At 40.5% G+C, this 20,980-nt stretch overlaps 1 protein-coding gene across 3 annotated transcripts in view; it reads right to left on the bottom strand.

Annotated features, from left to right (window-relative positions):
- Positions 1-8,632: 8,632 nt before the first annotated feature.
- Positions 8,633-20,980, bottom strand: part of LOC143750225 (protein FAM163B-like) — a 53,949-nt gene continuing 41,601 nt past the window's right edge. For all 3 annotated transcript variants that reach the window (XM_077243141.1, XM_077243140.1, XM_077243142.1), the window contains 2 exons: positions 13,027-13,142; positions 8,633-10,637 (listed from right to left, as the gene is read on the bottom strand). In XM_077243141.1, coding sequence (XP_077099256.1) covers positions 10,185-10,637; positions 13,027-13,119 — 546 coding nt within the window. In that variant the 5' untranslated portion in view covers positions 13,120-13,142 and the 3' untranslated portion in view covers positions 8,633-10,184. The remainder of the gene's footprint in view (positions 10,638-13,026; positions 13,143-20,980) is intronic.

Below are 20,980 nucleotides of genomic sequence, written 5' to 3'. Positions count from 1 at the left end.
AGCAATAGGGAAGATTTGCTTTTTATCTAGTCCCTCTCTTAGGAATAGGAAGATTAGAAAACTTTTTCAGAATGATATTATTACTGTCCCTTCTGTAATATCTTATTGGAGTAATTGTTTTAATGATATTCCTTGGAAGAAAGTGTGGTCTCTTTCCAACAAATATTTAATCACTAATAAGGTTAAAGAGGTATCATTCAAGTTGTTACATCGATTTTACCCAGTCAATCTTTATATCAAAAAATGTTTCCTGAGTTGGATACCCTATGCTCCTTCTATGGAGTGGAAGAAGGAGCATAGGGGATCCAACTCAGGAAACATATTTTTTTTCAGGAAACACAATCCCTTTTTTGGGATTGTGTTCATGCAGCTACTTTTTGGAAGACATTTTGTCTGTTTGTACGTGCTTCTTTATTAGTTACTTTTTCTTTGGTGTTTAAGGATGTCTTATTTGGATTTTATAACTCTGACAAGAATCTAAAAGACAAGTATTTTCTTATAAATCTATTTATTTTTCTAGCCAAGTTCTTTACACACAAGTGTACATTTTTGTCTGTCAAACCTCTTTTTATTATTTTTTTGCAAAGACCTGAAATGTTATTTGGGTACTATCTCTGCTTCCAACAATGTCAAAGCTTTAAAGTCTGTTACATTTTGCACAGAGTATAATATTTATGCTTTTTTTTTTACAATGAAAACAAAACGGGAAGGCATTTCTCTCTCTCTCTTGAATTGAATTTATTTTAAATTACATGTTACCCATGGCTCAATTTTTTTATTGATCTTTTTTTGGTTTTTTTTGTCTGTTTATTTTCCTTGCTTTTTACTTTACTTGCTTTTACTGGCTTTTTGTCTACTGTGTATAATTATATTATTGTTGTTTAATTCTGTTTTGAGTTGTAACTATGTATTTGCTGTTATATTTGTTCATAAAAAAAATCAAAAGCCGTCTGCCTATGGTTGAATGGGCAGTGTCAAAGGAAGAAGGGTTTAAATAAATAAATGAAAGGAAAATGACAAATGAATCCATTTGGACAGCACTCGTCTTGAGCCATGTTTATTTACTCTCAGTCTCTCCATATGAAGAGCAGGAGGTGGTGAGTGGATAGAAGGAAAAATCCTCCTCTATTCCTCCAGATTTAAACTAACAAGCCTGGCTCTTTAGATCTCACACCAAACAAATCGTATTTGCATGATTGTTTCTGTCTATGTCTGCAGAATTGCAAAAACCTGCTGATAAGACCAGCTTAGACCAGCAGGAAAGGCGATTTTATGCCGGTTACTGTTGGTTTGGTGGTTGTCTAAAGGCCTGTTCACAGCAAACACAGAACGTTGGCACAACGTACCCAACCTTCTAACAATGTTTTAACAACATGTCCAAAAGGTTGCTATAACTACGTTGTGTGGTTGCGTTACAGCGTTGTCACAATGTTGACATTAAATCACCGTTCAGGGGTCGAAAATCAGCCTTTTAAATTTCAACCGACCGTTGGTCTCATTTTGCTGCCTCATTCTTCATCGAGCTAGGATACGAGAGAATTGCGTTTAATTTACCTCACCTAAATAAGATAGGCCTACGTAATTATTCAAACACAACCTTCAACTTCCTTATCTAATTTGACATTTATTTGTTCAGTCTAACTGAAGGGACAGAATAACATTAGCAGATAATTCATGGAGTTTGCAATCTTGAATATATATGAGAACTAGTGTATGCTAACGTTAGCTATATTTCTTTTAGTATTCAGATATTCTTTAACCCTTACCGTTAGGAAAAATGTTGAACATCTTCTGGTCAGGTATGACAAATATTTAAACTTTATGCCAAAAGTTATAAGCCATAATAACGCCAAAATGACTTTAATGATGAGTAATTTACATTTCAGCAATCCTTGATGAACAGACAGCGTACTTGTTGCACGGTAATATATATTTTCTGTCTTTAACCCGATTTAAGCTTTTCTTGTGCTTAGAATTGACCACCATTGAGAAAATTTAACAAATCTGCAAATACAAATCACGCCGGTAGGCTGCTTTCTGTATTTTTATAGCACTAAACTTATAGATATTTACAGCTAGATACTCCAAATATACAGTAACAAAGATAACATCTCGTTTATGTATGGTAACCATCGTTCCTCGAGGAGGGAACGGAGACGTGAGTCAGAAGTGATTCAGACAAATGGGGATCGCTTGCGAGAGGCTATCTACTTCGAACCCTGAGCACCAGAGACAGGTCCCAAGAGGGTAAAGAGGGGGGAGGGGGGGGGGGGGCGAGGCGGATTTAGTCTCCTCGCTCCCCTCCGGAACCTGACGATCAGGTCATGCTTTCCCAATGACTTACCTTGAACTGCATCGTGATGTGCGGCGATAGCAGCAACATACACTTTGAGGGTGGAGGGAGACAGCCTTTGGTCCAACCCATCTTGCAGGAAAGAATGCACGACTCTGATTGGACATCTTCAGGGGTCTTCCCAGTGGGAAGAACACCATTCAACGAACAGGTTGCACTTCAGAGCATAGAGGTGCCCCGTTGAGGAGGCTCTAGCAGAAGTGATGGTGTCTACAACCTCCTGGGGTAGGTCACCTAGAACCTCTGCGTCCCGTCCAGAGCAGCTGACTCGGGGTCGCCCGCCTCAGGGCTGCTGAGACAGGTGGCACAGTGTTCCTGCGAAAGCTCAACGTCACAGTAGAGATGAGTTTTGGGGTTTTTTTCCGCAGGGGACTGACACCCTTGGTGACAAAGAGACTGAGGGGTAGCCCACGAGTGACTCTGGTGGCACATCGAGACAAGCTCTTGGTACCTCAGCCTGCTTCTGAACTGTGGAGAACCGCTGGGCACAGTTTCCAACAATGTTGCAGAAAAAGGCCACCTCGTGAGATGGGAGCTTCGAGAAAGCGAGCTTTGGCAACGTCTCGCACTTCTGCAAGGTTTAGCCCTGGGGCACTTCTGGATCTCCAGCGTGGACATCTGCGCCCTGCACACTGCCCCCAGAGTAGCCCGGGAAAGTGTGGCTGTCAAGTCTGTTTCTGATTCAGCATGAGCACACACACCATTACAGTGGGAACTCAGCACCATCTTCAATTCCAGAGTGTAACAGCCCTCTCTCTGATGCAGCGATCGACATCTGATCCTCCCCTGGAGCCCCGAATGAAATGCTTGGTCCCTCATGAGGAGGACCAGTAATCCCATCCGAAAGCCAGTGAACGTGGCCATCAACCTCGATTGCACACGGCACGCTGAGCACTCAAGCCCTCGTGAGAAAGGCAAGACGAACAACGTGCCGACTTGGTCATGCTCTCATAAGAGAGCATAAACCACCCACGAACACAGTCTCAGCATGTTTGCGATGCGCTAGAGAAGTGATGGGCCCGAGGAGGTGGTCTCGTCGGGGAACGCTCACTGTAATCCTCAGATCACCAGTGCTATTAGCCAAAGTAGTCCTTTTCTGGTGGCCACCAGAAGAGGAACTAGATCGGGGAATAGGCAAAGGGACTCCACCTCGTTTGAGGCACTTGAGTCTCGACCTTGCATCTAGAGCTCGAACGATGCGTGCTGGGTTGCCGTGACAACCCACGCTGTCAGCCGGCAGCTCGACAGCACACGACATGCTGAGCGGCTCAAGCGTTTACGAGAAAGGGGAGATGAACAACGTGCCGACGTGGTCATGCTCTCATGAGAGAACTCAGCTCAACATAAGTCTCAACATGCTTAAAGCCCAGGCATGTGAAACAGTGATCGTGGCCGTCAAATGAGGACAGGAAACGACCGCATCCAGAAACACACGGTTTGAATGACATCTTGAATAAGACGCAGTGTCAAACCGTGTATGCTCTTTCAGGAAACTGCTCTCTCTGGTGCTGAAGCACCCGGGGATGACCGCGGTTACACAAACAGGATAATAGTGCAAGCCTGCTGTGAGCACTCACATTCTCATTGAATTCGCAACATTCTGAGCTGTGAAAACAGCTGTTTTGCTCTTTGTGAGATCGCAGCCAGCGCTGTCTGCGCTGTAACACCAACAGCAGCTTGAAGAGGCGTTCTCCTGAAGAAGCAGACTCGTCTTTTGAAGTTAAAACACTCTCAGATAAGATAGCAGAGCAGGGACAGCATTCACCATCTGGCTCTGAAGCGAAAGACAAGGATGCGAGGCACCCGCTGCTCATTGTATACTCACGCCGCGATGCACAGCAGCTGGTGCACTTTAGTTACACTCAAAGTAGATAGGCTATCGCAAGCGATCCCCATTCGTCAGAATCACTTCTGACTCACGTCATACCGAGCTGACGAAGGGGAACTGATGGAACCTTTATGGTAATACATATGATATGGTCAACCCGATCTCACGGCAATTCGTATGAATTTTATGAAGTGGCTAATTCGTATGAATTCATTCGATCTCACTCGTACGAATTAGTACGATTTTTGCTAAAACCTACGAATGAGGTCGTATGAATTCGTACGAATTAGCCACCTTTTAATCACTCGTACAAATTTGTACGAATTGGTCGTGAGATAGCGTTGAGATTGCTGATGAGAGACAGATATCAGCGCCACACGTGAGTCCCACGGATATAAAGGAATAAGGACATTTTATTCTACCGAACTCCCCCGCAAGTGCAGAATTACTACTCACACAGGTCAGTTTATTTAGACGAATGAAACTTGTGAGGTAATGCAGCGCTGTTTCACTTGGTCCACACTATCACACTAAACTGCATTTGAGTGTGTTGAAAGTTATAATGTTATTATATGTGTTAGTTTGTCTGTATGAGACTTGCAGTAAGCTAGCTCAACACTAGAATAACATACTAATCATATTCTAACATTTCATCATGTTGAGCTATATAACATTGATTCGTTTTATGTACATTTACCCACCTGTCTAATAAAGTACATGCAAGAGCGGCGTCTCGTAAAGTCGAAGTTAGTCATAGACGTGGAGCTCTCAGCATCTCGAAAACGCCATGCTGATATTGATCCTAGTTTTAGTTCTCCTTTTGTCCCAAAGTCTGCTTACCATGGTCCATAATGTTTGAACAAAACAATGACAGAGTGTGCGTGCCGCTAGACATAACGCAGTTGTCCACATCTGTCGCCATGGTTACTATGTCAGTTTGATTGGAAACCAGGGATAACTCTGAATAAAATTGGAATTTCTCTGAAATTAAAAATCTTTGGAAACTTTTGGGATATTGTACTGGAGGAAATATATCACACTGTGCAAGTGATTTTTGGATATTTTATTACAGAAATCTTACATATTGTAGCTTTAAGATGAATCGAAAGTCCATCTATCAGCATAGTTTTGACTCATTTCCATTGCTGTCCCCAAACAAAGCACTCACGTTGCTTCATAAATCCACAGGAGTCACATAGTTATCTTTAATGATGTCTTTACCTGTCTGGGGATTGAAAGTGGTAGTTGCGTGGAATGTCAATGGGGGGACAGAAACCTCTCAAATTTCATTAAAGATCTTCATTTGTGTTTCCAAGATGAATGAATGTCTTACAGGTTTGGAACCACATGAGGGTGAGTAACCTAAATTATGACAGAATTTAATTTTTTTGGTGATCTAACCCTTCAACATAATGAAGAAGGAATAATTTTCATTGATATGCATCAATTAAGTATATAATACTATACACTTCCTGCTTGCTTAAAAAATCAATTAAAATGAAAATAATTCACCACACTGACATTTTTGAGTGATGACACAAAGAATACCCTTATGAAAATGAACCATGGTTTTATTATATTAAGAGTGTAATAACCTTATTTTTTTGTTTGATTACCATTTGTATAACTGCAGTTTTACCACAAATACCATGGTTAAACTATGCTTAGTTTAGTTGAATCAGAGAATTTAAATGTACAGATTAAATTTAACTCACTGAATCACTGTAATTATATAGATGTGAACACATGCTCCAAAGACTGCAGCTTATTTGCATTTCATCAGGTTTGTAATGCATATAGCCTCCCACCTCAGAGAAGCATCTACAGCTCTTCCACTGTGTCACTGTCAAGGATCCGACACACACTCTTTACAGAGGCAGAGTGAATGGAGAGAGGCCAAGAGATCATTGACAGAGAGAATGAGGTTCATCCCAGTGAGGGATAATTCAAGGCATGTCATAAAACATCAATACTGCTCCAGAGGTCTGGCCACCACAGCTGCATGCTGGGAAACATTACAGCCTTAAATAATTCAGCATAGGAAGGAAATCTTACTAAAACCAATCCTTCATTTTACTAAAATTTTACATCTGACTACACACATACATACTGTCATAATATGTCACCTATATGTTTTTAATTATAACACAGTGTCTTTATGAAGCATAATTTACCCCCAAATTTTTGTGTTAGTATTCAAACTCTTCACTGTGAAACAGCAAAGTTCATATCCTCCATACCTCTCCATTATCATTGAAATGTGAACATGATTGGAGCGCCAAATTTACTTGATTAGTCATGATTTATAAATGCTCACACCTGTCTAAACTACGTCCTACAAGACAGATATTGCTGCAGTGACTTTGGCACTGAAAAGTCTTTGAGAGATCCAGCCAACTCTGAAGCATATTGAACCCAGAAGACCGTGGATTGTTGTTATCAGATTCTCCCAATTCAATCTGACAGAGAGCACATCCAAAACAAAGCTTACACAACGACTGGACTGCTGTGCAACAAAATGAAAGCAAACATACATCATCGAAATAATTGTTGCATAGATATTATGTAATAAAATAAAGTGAAGTTAAAATCTTTTTAAAAATTCTTTCTAGTCAATTTTTTTTATAGTTTGTTTTGTCCATATGACGTGCCAAAAACAGCTAAAAGCCTCATTAAGTTTCTAAAACAGGGGCAGTTGATTGTTTTTAATTGTAACCTGGTTAATTTATTTTTAAACTAATTTTACATTCATTGCAGCATGCCGAGTTGAACGATACCCAATTTTCCCATATCAGCCATTTTGAGCGTCGGCCTTTTTTAATGTTGTGGATTAGCATATGGGGTATCGTTGCGATCTGCGAAACTTGCCATGCCTTGAAAGCACTAATAGCTGTGCCTTTTCATGAGCCGCTGTGACTTCCGTATAAATGTGATGTCAGAACTACTCAGTCACCGCCTTCAGTCCCATCCCGAGCTCAGCCCACTGTCCGCCCTCCTTTTGCCCAACCCCAGAAAAAATCTTTGCTGAGCAACAACAACATGGACACATGTCGAGAAAACACTATTTAGTCGATGGATTACAGGAAACTACATCATTGCACAGGCAACAACATTAATATAAGAGACCAGTGGCTATTGTTTATTTATTCAGAAATACCACAGCGATTTAGTTCGACCTTAACCGTCTGTAACGTTACTGCAAATTTCACGAATGACTGCTTCGTCAATCAGGCAAAGTTCAATGTTTTCTAAAGAACCTTCTCATCAAAGATGCTGCTGTCCCTGTTCGGTCTGACCTCAAATTCGCACCCTGTAAATACATTTCTAACACATTTTATCTTACATTATGGAGCCAGCATAATCTGAAATTATAGTTTGTAAACGTATAGAAATTGATGCTGATGTGTTGTCTTTTACAGTATCTATGGTTGCCACAAGCTTTGATAGAATATCTGTTGAAAACAAGACAAAAAAAAAGACAAAATACGTTGTTTTCCTAAAGTACAGGCAAAGTGTCTGTTATTTTTATCGAGTTAAAGACAGTGAAATTGAGTTCACTCAGTCTCGGTGTCGTTTGTTTTGCTAACTGAAACTAACGTTTAGTGTAACTTACTTGCATGGGTATAACGTTATTTCAAAAGTCTGAGTTTGTTTACAGAAAGTTTAAATTAGCGTTAACGTTAAATCTGCGTGTGGCATTGATGTAATGGTAATTATAATACTCTTACAATAATGCTGAAAGTAAAAAAACACTAAAAAAAGGGTGGCGTTTGAGGAGGTGGTTGTTTGTCTCCTGTCATCGCCAATTCGGGGTCTGAGTCCGGCTCAAACATACAGTATAAGGCCGCATAAAATTCCCTCACCAAAGTCCATCATTAGTGTTTTATTTCCCTTGTTGTGAGCATCACCATGCGACAGCAGGCTACAGCATAAATCAGCCTAGTTACCTGTGGTTGGCCTGGCCGTGCATCACTCAGAAAGCAACAGGCCAATCCGAAGAGAGGCTCATGAATATTAATTAGACGGGCCAAAATCGACCTGTTCTTAGCAGAGCTCCTGAGAAAGGACCTGTAAAAATATATTGAGATGGTTTTTGGTACTTATGGTACTTATACCGCAAATATATATTCTTAAGGACATCAGCACCTAAAATAAAACTCCAGAAAGGTGTACAATATGGGACCTTCAAAAACATCCAAAAACAAACTTCTCTTAGACCATTTGTCTGATTTTCACCAAAATCGAAACATATCATCTATATACCATGCCGGATTTTTTGGGGCGATTTGTCAACAGACGAAACCTTTTTCATATATCGCTGCGACAAATTTGAGAGTATTAAAGGTAGAGACATATTCCAACTGGAATCACAAAATGATCCAACAGCTTGTCTAGGCAATATCATATAATGTAGGTTGTAAATTAACTATGAATTTCACTTCATATTCAACTTTAAAACATGCCAAAAAGTTTTCAACCAATTTATTGTCCACAGTATTCTTAATTGTATTATCAATTACAGGAACATTTCGTCATCACTTTAGAACAAGAAAAAATATTATTGACCTATTTCTGAAACAAAAATACTGTGATAAAGTAGTGATGCAAAAACAATTCAGAAATAATAATAATAATAAAACAGTTGGGATTAACAGGCACTGAAATGTGTATGTGTGCGCATATGTGAGAGAGAGACAGTGTGAGATTGAAAAGCCAAGGGACCCAATGAGTGAAAAAAGAGCTAGGAGAGAGAATTGAAATCACAACACAAGCACATTGTGAACATCAAAAAAGCCAATGTCACCTGCAGGGCTGTAGTGTGCGGCTACACACCCAGAGAGAGAAGAATATCACTTTTAAAAACTAGAAACTGAACAAATATTCTTGATAATCACCGTCATTATTAAAAAGAAGAAAGTCGGTGCAACACCCCACTTGTTTTCACATCAACTACGCAGGAAATAGGCTAATTGACGCCTCTGTAAGCATGAACAGTAGAGAGAGAGAGAGGGAGAGAAAACCCTTCTGGCTGAAGATGTTCTCTTCATAGTCCAAAAAGCAGCAGTTTAGAAATAGCAATTGTAGCCCATGAAATCAAATCACCCTTTGTATCCGTCTCACATCCAGATAAAAAAATAAAAAAATAAAAAAATTCCGTGGAAATCATAACATTTCAATGCAGGTAAAACAAAAATCTGAACCTTTTCAGATAGGAGAAATGAGAATAAAGAAGAACAAATAATTTAAACATCCAAAACAGAAGAAAGTTTGTAATCGTGAAAACATCTATTAATACCTAGAATCACGCATGGTAACTCAATAACTTTCGTCAGTAAAAAATAATGCCTCTCATCCCATACGTTGCCTCAAAATCAAACGCCTACATCATGTTGTTTGCTGATGTCACATTTTGATCTAGCAGTGGTATTGCAGCCGCTTAGGACTTTTTGTAAATTGTCCTGTATATGTTGGTTTGTTAAAACAATGTCCGCGGCTATATCAGTTAATATCCAGCTAAAACGTCTCGAGCTACATGAATGAACAATACAAAAGTTTCAATTCAGACTGTATATTGAAAAATTCAAGATATCAGCGTTTCTGTGTATTGTTACGTCCCTAGACCCCTCCCACCACCAGACAAATGTAAGGAAAGCATAAAAACAGGTGTCCCATTGTGTCTTTATTTTCTGAATCTTCTTTTCAATTACCGAAAACAGAAAAAAGGGATTCAGGAGTGAAGCAGAGGGGGTGAGGCAGGGAGAGGGGCTCCGAATCTCTGCTCTCACCCCATTTCTGCCTTTATAGTTCCCAGTTATGCAAAAACACACTGGGCTGTCTTCCTGAAAGCTCGGCACTCTAGGAGTTTTCCAGAGGACATTGTTTTTATGCAGGCAAGTGCTAGAGCTTGAATGCTGAATTATGTTTTTCAATGAGAATTGAGTCTGCTGCCTGTGTTGACGCAGTTAGCCATTAGCATCTAGCATAAACAGTTCGGATGGCTGGCTACACGTCGGTGCTAATGCTGCAGCTTCGCGTGAACATCTCCCTCATGGTGACCGAGCGGCTGAGGTTTAGTTTGTGGTAGTTGGGTAGCGGCATCGGCAGCTGGGTGGGCAGTGGGGCGGGCAGAGGAGTGGGCAGCGGGGCGAGCATCCCCAAATCCTGCTGATGCACACTGCGGTAGCTAATGTGTTCGCCACCATTCCGCAGGCCGTCTGGCTGCTGCAGGTAAAATGGCAGGTCGTAATGCGTACAGGACGGACAGTATGTCTGCGAGCGTGTCAGTTTTCGTGCCGGCGGGGGCGTGAAGAGGGCAGGCCCATTGGGGGTGGTTGCCGTGGGGACAGTGGCCGCCAGGATGTTGTGATTTGAATGCACCGGCGGCAGACGAGACGTGACGGCGAAGTCAGGCTCCTCCTCCTCTGACTCCGACTCCTCCTTCTTACAGCAATAGTACTAGAGGGGTGCAAGGAGAGAGGGAGAGTCAGCTTTGCATTTTCATCCTTTAATGCATGAATATTTCACTAGTCTTTATTACATATTTGGGTCTTTAGCAACCCGGATCTATATCGAACACGGATGGATCTCTAACTGCCGCAGTAGATTCAACCCCATTGATATTTAAATAACAATGACAAAAGAATAAAATAAAGCATAATTCGTTACCTTTTGAGCTTCAATTTGATGCAGATGTTTTATACTATCCTCGCAAAGCAGATGTTTTCTACTATCATGGCTATCCTTGCCAGAGTTAATCTCAAACATATTCTCAAAACTATCATTTTCAAAATCAATATTTTGATCGCTGACAGCTTCTTCACTAGATCCACCATCAAATGACAGTGACACTAATATTTGATTGTAATAGTACTTGCTCTGCAGTAAATCACTGAGCCATTTCAAGTTTAGCTGATGATACTTTCTATTCTTTTGTTTTATGCCTGCAGTAACTATGAGTGAAACATCACTTCATCATTGTGTATTAGAAAGTGCCTTGTGGAATAAAGGTGAATTGCACTTATTCAGTCATCAAAGATTCAATTATTGCTGTGCAGAAAAAAATATACTTACACTATTACATACCCCAGGTCACTAGTGTGACCCTATACAATTTTTACAAAAATCAATAAGAAAACAGACATTATTTTTAACTTTTTTTTTTCTTGTTATATTGTTTGTCATATGAGGAATTTAGAGGAATGCTAAGGTTGATGTCTATTTTAAAAAAATCAATGAGGGGGAGGGTAATGAATGAGGTCCCAGGTCGATAATGACCCGAGGTATGCGTTTATGAATTAATTCTTAGTATATATGTAAAATTAAAAAAAGAATTAAAGTTCTCCCAAAAATCCATTTGAAATTGTTTAGAACCCATTGACTTTCATTTTATGGGAAAGAGTAAAACATATATTTCAGTTTACCATAAATGCTTGTCACTGAGAAGTAGACTTTAACCAAAAACAACAAAATTATAAAATTACTTTAATTAGTCCTATTTAAGTGGGTCAAAAATGCAATTGTTTTCTGCCCTTTTGGAAATTTAGTACTTCTCAAGTTTTGGAAAGTTACTCCAGTCTTCAGTCACATGATCCTTCAGAAATCATTATAATTTGATGATTTTCTGCTCAAAGAACATTTATTATTATTCTAAATGTTGTAATTTGTTGTGCGCCTCAATATTTTTGTGAAAACTGTAAACCATTTTACAATAAAAAGTTCAAAATAACAGCATATTTTTAAATATAGAAATCTTTTGTAACATTAGTGTCACGATTAGCCACGCACTCCCTGGGTGATCACGGACTACATTTCCCTTCATGCATCTCCCTGGACTGATTAGACTATACACCTGCACTGCACTGAACAGATTACACACACACACCTGCATCTCATTCTCACACACACACACACACACACACACACACACACACACACACACACACACACACACACACACACACACACACACACACACACACACACACACACACACACACACACACACACACACACACACATATAAACCACTTCCACGCACCACACCGGTGCAAAGTCTTGACTTTCCTGGCTGTCATTACCGAACTTCCTGTGGAGTTATTATTACTTTGACCTTTGACTGTGTATCCCGTTTCTGCTTGTTCTCTGCCCGCCCCGACTTGGATTGCTTACTGGAACTTGCTTCTCACTGCCTACCCAGACCATTACCTGTTATCTGGTTTGTCTCTGCCTTGTCTCTGTTTGCTGTTGTTGATTCCTGCCTGTTTTACTACTCTAATAAAAGCTGCAAATGGATCCCCTTTTGTCTGCAGCGTCATTACAATTAGAAATATATTTACTGTCACTTTTGATCAACTTAATGTGTCCTTGCTGAATTTTTTTTTTTTGTTTGTTTATTTAAAAAAAAAATCTTACGGACACCAAACTTTTAAACTGTCGTTACTTCTTTGCAACTGAATTAGATTGCAAAGAGTGAAAAAACTTGCCCAAAGTTCCATATGAATTATGTTTATACATATATTTGTCACTGTTGCCCACTATGAGATTATTTCTGAATATATAACTTGGTCAATTTTACTGCAAACTGTTTCAGTGTCAATTCAAATGACTAAAACAATATATATGAAAAACATAATGCTCCCTGACTTTTCAATTCTGATGTGACGTTTTTATGACAAGCAGACACATTCTTTACAGAAAACAGAATGAGATCAAACAAGAACTAAAGAAAAAGAACATGTCACTACTTCCTAAAGGAAAGGAAGGTAACAAAACACAGCATTATACCTACAAGACAGACTGAGAAAAACAGACACAGAAGCAAAATGGCAGCAAGAGAGAGTCTCACCTGCAGCCTACAGTAACACAGTACAGCGATAATGCACAGTAAGATTACTGTAGCTAGAATTCCACCTGTGATTACCACTGTTCCGGCTGTCATTCGAAAGGCTCTCCATCAACACCCTAAAAAAACAAAAAACAAAGAGAGAAAGGTAATCAGAATTAGGTTAACGACAAATGCCTGTACAAAACTTGTCTATGATCAAAGGTAACCCTCCATACGGCCTCTGTGTGTGCGACTGAACTCCATCAGCTTCAATCAAATGTGTCGGATGAATTTTATGGACATTTCAGCGTGAGAAATGTTTCCCTGCACCTATGGTTTGAATGCCAAAATCATCACCGAACAGGGATGAATGTGAATGGGCAGAACAAATGGGAGGAAAAGAGAGACCACAATCACCCTAGGAACGATAATGAAGGTCAAAAGAACAGGAAATGATGGAGAGATACCCTTGGACCAAGAAGACTGATAAGAAGGACAAGAGTCAAAATAGAATGGCAATAAACAACGATAAAGTGATGATATTTTAAAGTGATCTTAAAGTCATGATTTTGCACATTCTACAGTATAATAGGAAAATCCTTCAGGTTAAATGTATTGTTCAAAGGTATAGAACGAAATGCAAGAGCAAAATCTGTCTGTTTAAGCAGCCTAGATCCCTAAATATTACACTACCACCAAGAAGAAGGGACTTATCATAGCACAAAGACGCTGATGCCCTCACACACCATTTAGAATTAAAATGACAATTCAATTAAAACACCCATCACTATACTTTAATAAGCAAATTATATACGTCTTTAATAGCAGTTCACTTCTGCAACTTAGTCTGGATTGCTTTCAAAACCACTGCAGACTGTACAGGCGTTCACATGAACCAGACACCAGACAGACATTTGCCCAGAGCCCCAGACCAGCAGGGGGCCCCGATGAGCTGCAGATCTACTTTAACTAGCCTGTTATAAAATGATTGACAACACCTTCCCATGGACCCTTTTCACAGACCTTGATGATACATTTCCACAGTTAAAAGGCAAGTATAAAATACATTTTAAATTAATTTCAGAAACGATTAAATTTTTTTTTCTTTCAGACGGTATAAATGGGTTTTTAAACATTTATATTTGGGTCTCCTTGAAAACCTTTCATTTGTACAGTTTTGATGAAGACTGCTACAGAGGTATTTGAATGAGTAACACTATGTTGCATAAAGGTCTATTGTTATGATATTCATTTCAGATCAGCCCCTAAAAATCACATCAAAATTTCCTGGATGGACCCTTTCTAAGTAGACAGTTTTTTGTTTTTTTTTGGGTGCCAGAATAATAAGCATCAATGTTGGCCAGTCCTTGTTTGAAATTAGCCCTGACTGGACCCCAGGTCAAGCCAATACTCCTTTAGACATGAAAGAGAAGGAACAGCAGCTGGAGGAGATAGACTGCTCAATGGGCAAGGTCAACTGACCCCAAAAGCCTTGGTCAAATGTCACTGTCCTTTGAGAATTGAACAGTTTGTTTTACTGAAGCATGCAGAGTAACATGTATGTCTTCACATGTTAAGAGAGGTATGGAAATGGGTAGAAAGGATTGGCTTACTGACTATAATGAAAGGCCAGGCCTTTGTAGAAATCAGCACGTTTCAGCAAGACTGGGAATAGAGATGATGCAATAATGTACACAGTATATGAAAAACACTATACATGTGTTTTTTTTTTACATTAAAGGATGTTAAAGGGTTAGTTCATCCAAAAATTTAAAAAATGTCATCATTCACCCTAATTTCGAAACACAAAGATATTTTAAATCAAATCTGAGAGGTTTCGGTCCCTCCATTGACAACCTATGCAACTACCACTTTGAAGCTTCAAAAAGTTTATAGATATCTTAAAATTAATCCATATGAATTGAGCTGTTTAGTCCAAAGTTTCTGAAGATACATAATCTCTTTATATGAAAATATTTAATTTGGGCTTTTATTCACATATAAACAATCATCAACGCACACGCCAGTTGTGGTAAACAGATGCTCAATCTTGCTTGACTTGCAAGAACCAATGAGGTTAATTCTCGTGTTATGCATCCCGTTTGAGCTTCAACAAGAACCAATGAGGTTCATTCTCGTGTTACGCATCCCGTTTGAGCTTCAACAAGAACCAATGAGGTTCATTCTCGTGTTACGCATCACGTTTGAGCTTCAGCAAGAACCAATGAGGTTAATTCTCGTGTTACGCATCCCGTTTGAGCTTCAACAAGAACCAATGAGGTTCATTCTCATGTTACGCAGCACGTTTGAGCTTCAACAAGAACCAATGAGGTTCATTCTGGTGTTACGCAGCACGTTTGAACTTTAACAATTCAATCTGTTCATCACATAAAGTGATCATGTTTTTTTCAGAAAATTTGGACCAAACTGCTCAATTCATATGGATTAGTTTTCTGATCTATTTATGAACTTTTTGATGTATTAAAGTGGTAGTTGTTTGGACTGTCAATGGATTTCATTCAAAATATCTTCATTTGTTATTCAAAGATGAACGAAAGTCTTATGGGTTTGGAACGACATGAGTCTGAGTAAATTATGACACATTTTAATTTTCCCAATACAATCCTATTACAACCGATAAACATAATAAGGACTTTTAAAATATCATCATATGGTCTCTTTAATGTTTAGTTATATTGGACATGTAAAAGAATTTCTGTTTAAGTTTTTGTAATGTACCTATTCACTTTGTTAATTTGACTTAACTTAGTTCAGTGGACTTTACTTAATGTCATGTGTGAAATTCTGTATAAGATAACTCTGACATTTGTTACGTTTAAATAAGACTAGCTGTAATAGTGTGTAATTCAGGTGTGAAGTAACAAAAGCAAAGTAATCTTGTATAATGGCAATGGCAACTGTAATGAGCTTCATCTATCTTCCATCCACTGGGCTCTCTTTAGTGTTCCATCAAACTCCGAATTTAATGTAGCTCCAAGACTATTAAGAAAAGAACAGAACGGAAACATTATGTCCTGAATACTGAGGGGAGTTAGTTAGTGAGTGAGGAACGTTAGTTCCTGTACTCTTCTCTAATGATAGGGTCCTGTTGGGATGAGGAGACACACACAGGTCTCATCTCCTCTTGACTGCCTTGATTAAGAAAATGTGACTTTCTTTCAGCTTCTAGGCATTTTGTGTTTTAATTTTGAGAGGCATCTGTCTCGACCAATCAGCTGAGCTGTCCTCGAGTAGTTCGTACCTGCTCACAAAAATCTAATTAGGCATTTGTAATCTGATTCGTCTAGTGGCTGAATGCAATCAATCGATCTGGGTTGGAAATGAAACAGGACTGTTGGTTTTCATTTAATTGTGAAAAAGGCAGCAAGAAAAGAACATCAATAATGCGTCAGAGCAGATATTCTGATATTAGGCTGCAGGAGAAGCTAGAAATCAGTCTGTTAACCCCTGGGTCAAAGACAGGATGGTCTTCTTTTTTGTGTCCGGATTCAACAATCAATTAATTAACAATGCAATTCATACATCCTGAACAATGGTTTGAATATACCTTTTCTATGACGTTCCTTATTTCTGAATTAAAATTATTTTAGTTTTTTTTCTGGGGGGGGGGGGGAATGTCAGGGTGATACAACTACCCTGATAACATAATGAGGAAGAAAAAAATCATCATAAAAAAGACATCTTTGAAAGGAAAACATTTTAAGTAGTTTGGCATACATTTTCATTATTATTTGCTCAACTGCTTAACATGCAGAAAAAACACAAAACAGAAAATGATGTCATAAAAAGGACCCTTATGGACTCTCAAGAAGTCCAGTCCTGACTTGATTTGCAAGTAATATTGTAATATTTCCATGCATGGTTCTCAGATTGGACTGTTTGATCACCTCTTCATCGAACTAAACTATGAAATGCCTCTTTCCCGCCTTAGGGTGAAATCCATTAAAACCTACCGTAACCTCAATTCTGTTAATCCATTACTGTTTTCTGAATCTGTACACACACATCTCTCTGACATCACTGAACACACTAGCTCCCTTGATATCCTTGTCAAATATAATACCTCTATTTCCACTGCTCTTGACTTACACGCCCCTCTCAAAAGTAGATTTGTACCTTCTACACACACACTTCTCCCTGGTTTACCCCTGCACTTAGCAATCTGAAAACTGCTGTCCAGGAAAACCGGTTTGACTGTGCATCTTACTGCTTACAAGGACCAGACTGTATATTCAGTTATACAAATTTGCTTTAAATACTGCACACTCGTGACAACTCTACTCTTATTAGTAATGCATCCTCTCAACCTAAAACCTGTTTCTGTAGTCAATAAACTTGCCAACCCTCCGTCACCTGAGTCACCACTCAGTAGACCTCTGCCAGTCATTCTTCCAAAATAAAATCAACAGCTCACCGTGACAATTACATTTTTTACAGTATTTTTGATCAAATAAATGCAGCCTTGGTGATCATGAAACCCCAAACATCTGAATTATAGTATATCTATAAATAATTTATACATAAATATAACTATAAATATATAACTTTTGGGAAATTAATGATTAAGATGTGTACACTTGTGTCGAAATTAATTGTGTTAATCTTAAAAAAAAAAAATCAATTAGATTACTAAAATTTTATGTAGACATTATTACATTTTGTCAATGACCCCCTATTGACTGAATTGTTTATGGCCTTTAACCAATAAAGATCAGTACTACTGGGACTCAGTGATTAAAAAGGGTCAATTGAAAAAAAAAAATTCTTCACATGAGCACAAAGTCAAGCAGGTAAGCCTATATAAAACACACCATTTACGCACATTGTTCATGTGCACACGTCACTGTAATTCAATGAAGGCAAACATCCATTAGTGTGGTGCAGTCTGCCTCATAAACCTCCCATGGGGACAGCTAAATTAGATCACCGTATGAAGAATATGTTACCACATCACAACACATTCATCACATGTAGCTTTAATTACAGCATGTGTGCAAACACACACTCAGAAAAACACTGATATACACAAGCCGACCACACAGAAATACTCCTTGCAACGTACTATTCAAAGTTCAAGCAATTTGAACTTAGAACACCATTTTATTATAAGAAAGAGAAAGGGGCCAAAAATAAGAATCCGCATCTTTAACATATCAGACACTTCGATTAAACACAACCACATCAATCTCACTGAAGACTGTGCACAGTCAAAAATTTAAACATGATTGCAAAATTTATGATAGAATTCAGTTTGTAACAAAACACATGCTTTAAAATCTATTGCATATTTTCATGCAGTTTTAAAAGAGAAACACTGTTGGTATTTGAAATCAACCCAAACAAAAACACCCCTCCCTTCATTGCTCCGCCCCCAAAATGCACAAACATGCAATGCAAGAGTGGATGTTTCTTTATCACAGCAGAAGCGAAGCAAAATAATGCTTTGTGAAAAATAAAGCCAAGATGATGAACAAACGACAAGGGAGAACAAAAAATGAACATACAGTACACAAGAATATATCCAAGCAAGAGTTTATTGTTAGTCACCAGCAGCAGCACAGCTAACGTTACAACAACAGCATCTTGTTTCTGTAAAACATAGCAAAACGTACTCGGTTACTAACGTAACCTCGGTTCTCTCTAGAGAGGGAACGAGTACTGCGTAATATCTTACGCTATGGGGAAAACTCTTTTCCACGAGATATTGAAGCCAAAAATTATCCTTTAAATTTTGATTAATGTAAAACGCTGTGCGGCAGTGTGCAGACATAGGCAAGACGGCTCGCGCGCCTATTGGCTGCCCTGCGGCAACAGCAGCAAGCCTATCGAGAGAGGCCCTGCGTGACGTGACATCCAATGGGGGCGCTTCGCGCCCATTTCGTCACGTCCCGCCAGAATAGGCGTGGCCTTGGCCTGTAAATACACTCGACAGGCTGATACAAACTGGTTTTCATCGCTGAAGCGAACCAGCGCTGTTGTATGCACGGCAAGATACGCAGTACTCGTTCCCTCTCTAGAGAGAACCGAGGTTACGTTAGTAACCGAGTACGTTCTCTTACGAGAGTATCTCTCGTACTGCGTAATATCTTACGCTATGGGGAACACAATGTAAGACGCTGTGCGTACTGGGATCCCACACTAAAGTCCCAAGGGCAGTAGCCCGGGGCTCATATAGTGCATAATCACCGTAGACTCACAGAGAGTCGGAGAAGAGAGGCTACAAGCATCATTCCCCATGAAATAGCATCCCACAGGAGCTAGTTATGTTAACAGTATTTCCCGCAGACAGGGTGAACGCGTTCAGCCTGAACTGGGCAAAAGTACGGGTTATTCAACACCCATGGAGCTGTTCTATCGATCAGTGAGCGATACTCAAGCAAAACTCAGCATTCTGCGCCGGCGCAGCGGGACAGATAGTACTGAATTCTAGACCGACAGCAGCTTGGCCTGTAAGGCGGGAACCTCTAGGTTATAGAACCGTATAAATGTAGACGGCGAGGCCCAGCCCGCCGCCATACATATATCATGCAAGGAAATCCCACTAGACCACGCCTCTCGTGGAGTGCGCTCTGACACCCAAAGGACACTGCAGGCCCTTAGAAGTGTAAGCCAGCGCTATGGCATCGACTATCCATCTGGATAGGCTCTGTTTTGATACGGCCAGTCCCTTGGAGCGTCCGCCAAACAAAACAAAGAGCTGCTCGGTCTGCCTGAAGACAGACGAGCGGGACACATAAGCTCTCAGCGCCCTGACGGGGCAAAGGAGATTAGCATCCGCCTCCTCATTGTTCACCGGGAGGGCGCACAGGGAAATAACTTGGGCCCTGAACGGTGTGTTGAGGGATTTGGGCACGTACCCGTGCCTTGGTTTGAGTATGACTTTTGAGTCATTAGGCCCAAACTCCATACAGGACGTGCTTACTGAAAGCGCTTGTAAGTCCCCCACGCGCTTCATAGAAGCAAGAGCCACAAGAAATACCGTTTTGAAAGACAGGTGCTTCATGTCTGACAAATGGATTGGCTCAAATGGGGCACCTTTCAGGGCGTTTTTCCCCAGTGACTGGCCAGACGTCAGTTTTGCAAACGCCGCTATGGCCGCCACGTATACTTTGAGCGTGGATTGGGTTCGACCCTTATCCAGCAGCTCCTGAAGGACGGAGAGCACTTCCGTAACCCCGCAGTCTACGGGTGAAAAGCCCTGAGCTTGACACCAGGTAGAGAACACTGACCATTTCGAGGAGTAGAGCCGTCTAGTAGACGGGGCCCTAGCCTGCGTGATCGTGTTTAACACTCCCTCCAGCAGGTTAGCAGGTACCCGTTGATGGCCCACACATGTAGGGACCATAATTCCGGGCGAGGATGCCAAATCGAGCCCTTTGCCTGAGAGAGGAGGTCTCTCCTCACCGGTATCGGCCACGGGGCAGTGCTGGTCAGCTGTTAATAGGACTGGGAACCAAGTCTGGTTCGTCCATAGCGGAGCCACGAGCAGCACTGGGCATCCATTTTCCCTGATTCGTTCCAGCACTTGAGGCAGGAGCGAGATGGGGGGAAAAGCATAGAGGGGGCGTCGGGGCCATACGTGGGCCAGCGCATCCCTGCTCTTGGAGAAAAAGTTCGGACAGTGAGCGTTTTCCTGGGACGCGAACAGGTCCACCTGCGCTCTGCCGAATGTCTCCCACAGCAGTTGGATCGTCTGCGGGTGCAGCGACCATTCCCCTGCTGGGACATTGTTTCTGGACAGTCTGTCTGGTCCCAGATTCAGGTGACCAGGCACATGCGCTGCTTTCAGTGAAAGCAGGTTGTGCTGAGCCCAGTCCAGGAGGCGTTTCGTCAGCCTGTAAAGGCTTCGGGACTTGACGCCGCCCTGGTGATTTATGTACGCCACCACTGACATGTTGTCCGACCGGACTAAGATGTGGCAGCCTTTTATCTGGGGACAAAAGCGCCTTAGCGC

This window comes from Siphateles boraxobius, unplaced genomic scaffold (genome assembly GCF_051911475.1).
Source record: "Siphateles boraxobius isolate OS27281-9 unplaced genomic scaffold, OSU_SipBor_1 25, whole genome shotgun sequence".
NCBI lineage: Eukaryota > Metazoa > Chordata > Actinopteri > Cypriniformes > Leuciscidae > Siphateles > Siphateles boraxobius.
The sequence above is the reverse complement of the archived record's forward strand: the minus strand, read 5'-3'. Positions and strand labels throughout refer to the sequence as shown.